General features: G+C 54.4%; 1 protein-coding gene across 2 annotated transcripts in view; it reads left to right on the forward strand.

Annotated features, from left to right (window-relative positions):
* The window catches only part of CREBBP (CREB binding lysine acetyltransferase), a 131207-nt gene extending 127407 nt beyond the window's left edge, over positions 1 to 3800 (forward strand). For both annotated transcript variants that reach the window (XM_082857255.1, XM_082857256.1), the window contains one exon: positions 572 to 3800. In XM_082857255.1, the coding sequence (XP_082713381.1) occupies positions 572 to 2725 (2154 nt within the window). In that variant the 3' untranslated portion in view covers positions 2726 to 3800. The remainder of the gene's footprint in view (positions 1 to 571) is intronic.
* The last annotated feature ends 4326 nt before the right edge of the window (positions 3801 to 8126 follow it).

Consider the following 8126-nt stretch of genomic DNA (forward strand, 5'->3'; position numbering starts at 1 on the left):
GCCCTCATCTCTCTGCCACTCTCTCCAGCTTTCTTTTGTCCTCTCTCTTATTTCCCACTGTGGGGATTTTCACATCCTTGCTGTGAGAAGGTTAGCAGTCCTGGTCACAGGGCTCATCCTCCAGATCTAGTGCTTTGTGGTCTCCGTCTCCAGGTGCAGCTTTTAGAAACCTGGGGAGGGGGCATTATGTTGCCATGGTGCGAGCCCAGGGCCTTCCTCCTGGTGAAGGCCTCTCAGCCCCAGTGCCCGCCCACCGGCTGCCCAGCAGAGCTCTGGGGATGCACCGAGGGCACCCGCAGCAGCCCCAGAGCGTAGGGGCCCCAGCCTCGGGGTGCTCACGAAGCCACACACGCTGTGAGCTAGCAGGTTGGGAGAAGGCAGAGGGGCCCCCAGAAGAGGGCAAGTAGGTGGACCAGTGGTCTCTGGAATTTCTGGGCTGTGGAGTGTTCCTGGGAGTGAAGGTTCTGGGGAGCAGACATGTTTGGCATCCGTGAGCCTCGTGGGGATGGGGGGGGAGCTGGTGGTCAGGGCCGCATGCTGATGCTGGCTTGTCCCTTGTCCTCACCCGCAGGACTACGACCTCTGCATCAACTGCTACAACACGAAGAGCCACACCCACAAGATGGTGAAGTGGGGGCTGGGCCTGGACGACGAGGGCAGCAGCCAGGGTGAACCACAGTCCAAGAGCCCCCAGGAGTCACGGCGCCTGAGCATCCAGCGCTGCATCCAGTCCCTGGTGCACGCCTGTCAGTGCCGCAACGCCAACTGCTCACTGCCGTCCTGCCAGAAGATGAAGCGGGTGGTGCAGCACACCAAGGGTTGCAAACGCAAGACCAACGGCGGCTGCCCAGTGTGCAAGCAGCTCATTGCCCTCTGCTGCTACCACGCCAAACACTGCCAAGAAAACAAGTGCCCCGTGCCCTTCTGCCTCAACATCAAACACAAGCTCCGCCAGCAGCAGATCCAGCACCGCCTGCAGCAGGCCCAGCTCATGCGCCGGCGGATGGCCACCATGAACACCCGCAACGTGCCTCAGCAGAGCCTGCCTTCCCCTACCTCAGCACCACCCGGGACCCCCACGCAGCAGCCCAGCACGCCCCAGACGCCACAGCCCCCCGCCCAGCCGCAGCCCTCGCCCGTGAACATGTCACCAGCCGGCTTCCCCAGTGTGGCCCGGACTCAGCCCCCCACAACGGTATCCACCGGGAAGCCCACCAACCAGGTGCCAGCTCCACCGCCCCCCGCCCAGCCCCCACCCGCGGCAGTGGAGGCGGCCCGGCAGATCGAGCGGGAGGCCCAGCAGCAGCAGCACCTGTACCGGGTGAACATCAACAACGGCATGCCCCCAGGGCGCACGGGCATGGTGACCCAGGTGAGCCAGATGGCCCCTGTGGGCCTGAATGTGCCCCGACCCAACCAGGTCAGCGGGCCCGTCGTGCCCAACCTGCCACCTGGGCAGTGGCAGCAGGCGCCCATCCCCCAGCAGCAGCCGATGCCAGGCATGCCGAGACCCGTGATGTCCATGCAGGCCCAGCCGGCCGTGGCCGGGCCACGGATGCCCAGCGTGCAACCGCCCCGGAGCATCTCGCCCGGCGCCCTGCAGGACCTGCTTCGGACCCTGAAGTCCCCCAGCTCCCCACAGCAGCAGCAGCAGGTGCTCAACATCCTCAAGTCCAATCCTCAGCTGATGGCAGCTTTCATTAAACAACGCACGGCCAAGTACGTGGCCAGTCAGCCCGGCCTGCAGCCCCAACCTGGCCTGCAGCCTCAGCCCGGCCTGCAGCCCCAGCCCGGCCTGCACCAGCAGCCCAGCCTGCAGAACCTGAATGCCATGCAAGCCGGCGGCCCACGGCCCGGTGTGCCTCCTCAGCAGCCGGCGATGGGCGGCCTGAACCCCCAGGGCCAGGCCCTGAACATCATGAACCCGGGGCACAACCCCAGCATGGCAAGTATGAACCCACAGTACAGAGAGATGCTGCGAAGGCAGCTCCTGCAGCAGCAGCAGCAGCAGCAGCAGCAACAGCAGCAGCAGCAGCAGCAGCAGCAGGGCAGTGCCGGCATGGCCGGGGGCATGGCGGGGCATGGCCAGTTCCAGCAGCCTCAGGGACCCGGAGGCTACCCCGCGGCCATGCAACAGCAGCGGATGCAGCAGCACCTCCCCATCCAGGGCAGCTCCATGGGCCAGATGGCAGCCCAGATGGGACAGCTCAGCCAGATGGGGCAGCCTGGGCTGGGCTCAGACAGCACGCCCAACATCCAGCAGGCCCTGCAACAGCGGATTCTGCAGCAGCAGCAGATGAAGCAGCAGATCGGGTCCCCGGGCCAGCCGAACCCCATGAGCCCCCAGCAGCACATGCTCTCAGGACAGCCGCAGGCCTCGCACCTCCCCGGCCAGCAGATGGCCACGTCCCTCAGTAGCCAGGTGCGGTCTCCGGCCCCTGTCCAGTCTCCACGGCCCCAGTCCCAGCCTCCACATTCCAGCCCGTCGCCACGGATACAGCCCCAGCCTTCACCACACCACGTCTCGCCCCAGACTGGTTCCCCCCACCCAGGACTTGCAGTCACCATGGCCAGCTCCATAGATCAGGGACACTTGGGGAACCCCGAACAGAGTGCAATGCTCCCCCAGCTGAACACCCCCAACAGGAGTGCGTTGTCCAATGAGCTGTCCCTGGTCGGCGACACCACGGGAGACACCCTAGAAAAGTTTGTGGAGGGTTTGTAGCATTGTGAGAGCATCACTTGTTTTTTTTTCCCTTTCATGTTCTTGGACCTTTTGTACTGAAATCCAGGCATCTGGGCTCTTTTTATTCCTAGATGGAACTGCTACTTCCAAGCCGTGGAAGGGTAGATTGCTGTTTAAAGAAACAATACAAAGAATATATTTTTTTGTTAAAAACCAGTTGATTTAAATATCTGGTCTCTCTCTCTCTTTTTTTTTTTTCGTTTTTTGTTTTTTGTTTTGGGGGGAGGGGGGTTTTGTTTGGATTCTTTTTGTCGTCATTGCTGGTGACTCATGCCTTTTTTTAACGGGAAAAACAAGTTCATTATATTCATATTTTTTATTTGTATTTTCAAGACTTTAAACATTTATGTTTAAAAGTGAGAAGAAAAATAATATTCAGAAACTGATTCCTGAAATAATGCAAGCTTATAATGTATCCCGATAACTTTCTGACGTTGCGGGAAGATTTTTTCTATAGTGAACTCTGTGGGCGTCTCCAAGTATTACCCCTGGATGATAGGAATTGGCTCCTGAGCGCACACACGTACACACACACACACACATCTATCTATACATACTGGCTTAAGCCAGACTCTTGTCTTGCAGATGTAGAAATTGTTGCTTTGTTTCTCTGATAAAACTGGTTTTAGACAAAAAATAGGGATGATCACTCTCTTAGACCATGCTAATGTTAATAGAGAAGAAACATTCTTTTCTTTCTTCTATGTGAAACTTGAAATGAGGAAAAGCAATTCTAGTGTAAATCATGCAAGCGCTATAATTACTATAAATAAGAAAATTCAAGAAGATTCAATCACTGTATAGAATGGTAAAGTACCAACTCATTTCTTATATCATATTGTTAAATAAACTGTGTGCAACAGACAAAAAGGGTGGTCCTTGAATTCATGTACATGGTGTTAACACTTCGTGTTCCAGCTCTTTTGTTATGAAAATGCTGTTTTCAACATTGTATTTGGACTATGCATGTGTTTTTTTCCCCCATTGTATATAAAGTACCGCTTAAAATTGATATAAATTACTGAAGTTTTTAACATGTATTCTGTTCTTTAAGATCCCTGTAAGAATGTTTAAGGTTTTTATTTATTTATATATATTTTTGGAGTCTGTTCTTTGTAAGACATAATTCTGATTGTTTGCTCACAGAGGAGAGGTGGGGGCCGCGGTCCTGTTGGCCGGGGCGGGGGGTGGGGGTGGCAGCTGAGCTCAGCCAAGGCCTGGAGGGCCCTCCTTTGCTGCTCATGGAAGAACCTCACCCAGAGCCGGGGACACAAGTGGCCCTGAAACAGCACTTTGTCGCCTGTCCACACTCCCCATCTTAGCCACCCCCACCCCATCCCCGCTCCTACATGCCAATCCCAGAATTGATGCAAAGGGTGTTCCGGGGACTAGAGGGGCTTCCTGGCCTGCCCCCAAATCCTGGTTCAGTGAGGGAGGATGCTGCCACGGCCTCTGACGCTGGGCTGGGCAGATGCAGCTCCAGCCCTGCCTTCTCCAACTTTCTCTAGAAACAGCGAGGTGCTGCCCTGGGGGCCGCTGGGGGAACGATGTGGGACACTGGCCACCAGCCCTGCTGGGATGAGAAGAGGCCTCCAGCTTCGAGCAACACCTGCACTCGGCCACCTGGTCCACCCCTCCTCTCTGAGTCCAATTCCAGGGGCCCTTAACTGAGGGGGTGACACTCGAGGTCCTGAATGCTATAACAATGACATCTATGAGGAAGACCACCGCCAGGAGAGCTGACATTCATTCTTTGGTCTGTGCACCCCCTCCCAGGGCACAGGCAAGTGGAGTCCTGTTTCATTCCCCTGTCCCCCAACCAAGGGTGGTCTCAACCGAGGGGTTGTGATGTCAGGCTTAGAAATGACAGCCCAAATAGCTTTCCTTTTGGCCCTGTATTCACAGAAATCTTTTCAAAACACTTGAACTGGGAGTTTAAATTTGAGGAAACTCTAAGAAATTAGTTGTAACACAGGGCTTCAAATCTTGTTGTAGATTTAGCCAGGTAAGACTAAGACCACCGTCTCACCACCAACCAACCCCCATCCCTACCCATCCCCAAAGGGAAGCGGGGTCAGGCCCTCCATGGCCACATGCCATCCTCACTTAACGTGCTCAAGTCCCACATCCGTGACCCTTTTCCCGGTTGCCTTCTGCACTGATGGGAAAGCCCTGGACTGAGTCTGTTCAGACAAGAAGTGTGAGCTGTCTGGGCCCTGGAGAAGCAGCTCCAGGTCCACACTTCGGATGTGCAGCCCTTTTAACCTGGCCAATGGGGAGTCTCTTTCAGGTCATCCCAGAATCCAAAAGTGTGCCAACCTCATCCTCTTGGAGTCCCATGCAATCTTGTTGCCAAAGGATGCAGCCAAGGGTGTGGGCTGGATGCTAACCTGGCACTTGACGTAAGGAAGTCTCTGTGAGAGCTGGAAAGCCCCGACGCGGTGTCTCACATGCTATCTACTTAGGAGGAGAAAAAAGTCCTATATTTGTGATCAAAAAGAGGAAACTTCTGGGGCTTCCCTCGTGGTGCAGTGGTTGAGAATCCACCTGCCAATGCAGGGGACACGGGTTCAAGCCCTGGTCTCGGAAGATCCTACATGCCGCAGAGCAGCTAAGCCCGTGTGCCACAACTACTGAGCCCACGTGCTACAACTACTGAAGCCCACACACCTAGAGCCTGTGCTCCACAACAAGAGAAGCCACCACAATGAGAAGCCCACACACTGCAACAAAGAGTAGCCCCCACTCACCACAACTAGAGAAAGCCTGTGTGCAGCAACGAAGACCCAATGCAGCCAAAAATAAATAAAATTTAAATATTTTTTTAAAAATTAAAAAAAAAAGAATCCGCCTGCCAACGCAGGGGACACAGTTTCAAGCCCTGGTCCGGGAAGATCCCACATGCTGCGGAGCAGCTAAGCCCAGGTGCCGCAACTACTGAGCCTGCGCTCTAGAGCCCGCGAGCCACAACTACTGAGCCCACGTGCCTAGAGCCCATGCTCCACAACAAAAAGAAGCCACCACAGTGAGAAGCCTGCGCACCACAACGAAGAGTAGCTCCCGCTCACCACAGCTAGAGAAAGCCCACGTGCAGCAACGAAGACCCAACGCAGCCAAAAATAAAAAAATAAACTTATTAAAAAAAAAAAAAAAAGGCAACTTCTGCCATGAATAAAGTTGCCTGAAATTCTGGGGGACAAAAAAGAGGAAACTTGAAATATGCTGGTGTTTATAATAAAAGCTGGTAAAACTGCTTGGATTCAAAGATGGTTCCAGTTGGCTAACAACCCGTAGAATTAGCTTAGCAGCCAGTCATAAGATAAAGGGGTTCAGCTGATTTTGTCTAGTGCACGTGTTTGATTATGTTTTTGAGAATTCAGTGTGTTAAAAACAGGAGTCGGGGCTTCCCTGGTGGCACAGTGGTTGAGAGTCCACCTGCCGATGCAGGGGACACGGGTTCGTGCCCCGGTCCGGGAAGATCCCACATGCCGCGGAGCGGCTATGCCCGTGAGCCATGGCCGCTGAGCCTGTGCTTCCGGAGTCTGTACTCTGCAATGGGAGAGGCCACAACAGTGAGAGGCCCGTGTGCTGCAAAAAAAACAAAAAACTAAAAAACAGGAGTCGGCTGCAATGGCTGCGTAACACGAGGTGAAGAGGCTTCTAAGATCTCAGGCTGAAGACATGCAACTTTTGATTGCTGTAAAGTGGAACCAAAAGATTTCATTTGAGCCAAAATGTGCTTTTAGAACTGCATGAGAAAATAAGCTACTCTGAAAAAGGAAAGGAGCTGAATATGGGTGGCAGACAGGGAGAAGCCAGGAAGTCCTTGACACAAGGCCAGTGCTGGGAAGTAGACACTGTGGTGGTGCCACCTCAGCAGGTGGATGGTGCAGGAGCGCGTGGGGCTGGGGCCAGTGTCCACCTGGGATCATAAAGCCACACGGCACCTTCCCAGGGCATCCCGTGTTCACTGCAAAATCAAGAGCAGGGAAACGGGTCAGTCATGAGATACTAACATAAGTGAATGTAGCACCCAGGCTGACAATGACAAGGCTGAGGGACCCTGATGAGAAGCTGAGGATGCAAATGGTGCTTCCAACGTGCTCGCGCCTTTCCATAGAGGATGAACTCAGATCCACTGACTGTGATATGACTGAAGTTACTTCACTAAATTGAAAGATTCAAAGGGCGTTGACAGCTTAGAACACCTTAGGAAGTGGTATAAAAGTCAGGGGGTCAGGAAGAGACCTTGGAGTGAGAGACCAGGTCATAGCAAGTGTGGGCCAGAGGTGCCTGTGAGGTGGGGTCAGTGACGGCACCAGGGCCTTGGCCGTGGCTGTGAGCAAGCTCTTCTGCCTTCCTGGCCTCGTGAAAGGTAGTGATACCAGGTAACAAGTGCTGTTTAAACGCATGTCCACCCCCCTGCCCAGCCATGAGGTGGGAGAACAGAGGGACCGACTTACCTGAATTCATGAGCACCAAGGGCTGACATGGGCCGCTGGCCCCAACCACACTCTCCCCTTTCGTTCGAGAGGAGCTTTTCCTCCAGCCCTGAAAACCCTCCCACATGCCTGCCTCCCCTCCTATTCCACAGGTTCCCCTTGAGCCCACTTTGGGGTACCCTGGCAAAGCAGGGGTGTTGCAGTACATTGTAGCCCCCTGAACATGGCAGACAGTGGTATGTGGTAACCAGGTCCTCACAAAGGACTGTGTGGGCCTGAGCTTGCCTGTGTCTGGTGCCCACTGGCTCACTTCGGCGTCAGAGAAGAAATGTTGACAGTGTTGGTCAACTGTAGTGGCCACAGCTCCCAGCTCCCAGTGTAGATGACCCTAACCCACCTCCCACCCAACTCCTAGAGAGCGCTTAGTGATGGAAATGGGGTTTATCGTCTGATCATGGGTCCCACGGCTCTGGGCCAGCAACAAGAAATCCTCTTATTAACGTTTTTCTTTTTTTGGCCACACCGCATGGCTGGTGGGATCTTAGTTCCCCCAACCAGGGATTGAACCCCGGGCCCTCAGCAGTGAGAGCACAGATTTCTAACCACTGGACTGCCAGGGAATTCACTAAATTTTTTTAAATGATATATAGGCATAACAATGATATGGATCCAATAACTGATCCTCAAGGGAGATGGTGATGTTTAGGGAATGTTGCAAGTGAGGGTGAGGACCCTGCATCCACAAGTCCCTCAGGAAAATGTCCAGAAAGGACACCCTTGGAAAGGATGGCAAGGGATGTGCCGGGGTCCCTGTGCCTGGACCCTTCCTTGTCCTCTCTGAGCCCACCCTGGGCCCCTCACATCTTGGCACAGGGTCGAGGCCCGCAGAAGAGGGAGGGTTGCTTCCTGTGCTGCTGCATGGGGAGGGGTGTCTACTG

The sequence above is a fragment of the Leucopleurus acutus genome (genome assembly GCF_964270905.1).
Source record: "Leucopleurus acutus genome assembly, chromosome: 16".
Lineage (NCBI taxonomy): Eukaryota > Metazoa > Chordata > Mammalia > Artiodactyla > Delphinidae > Leucopleurus > Leucopleurus acutus.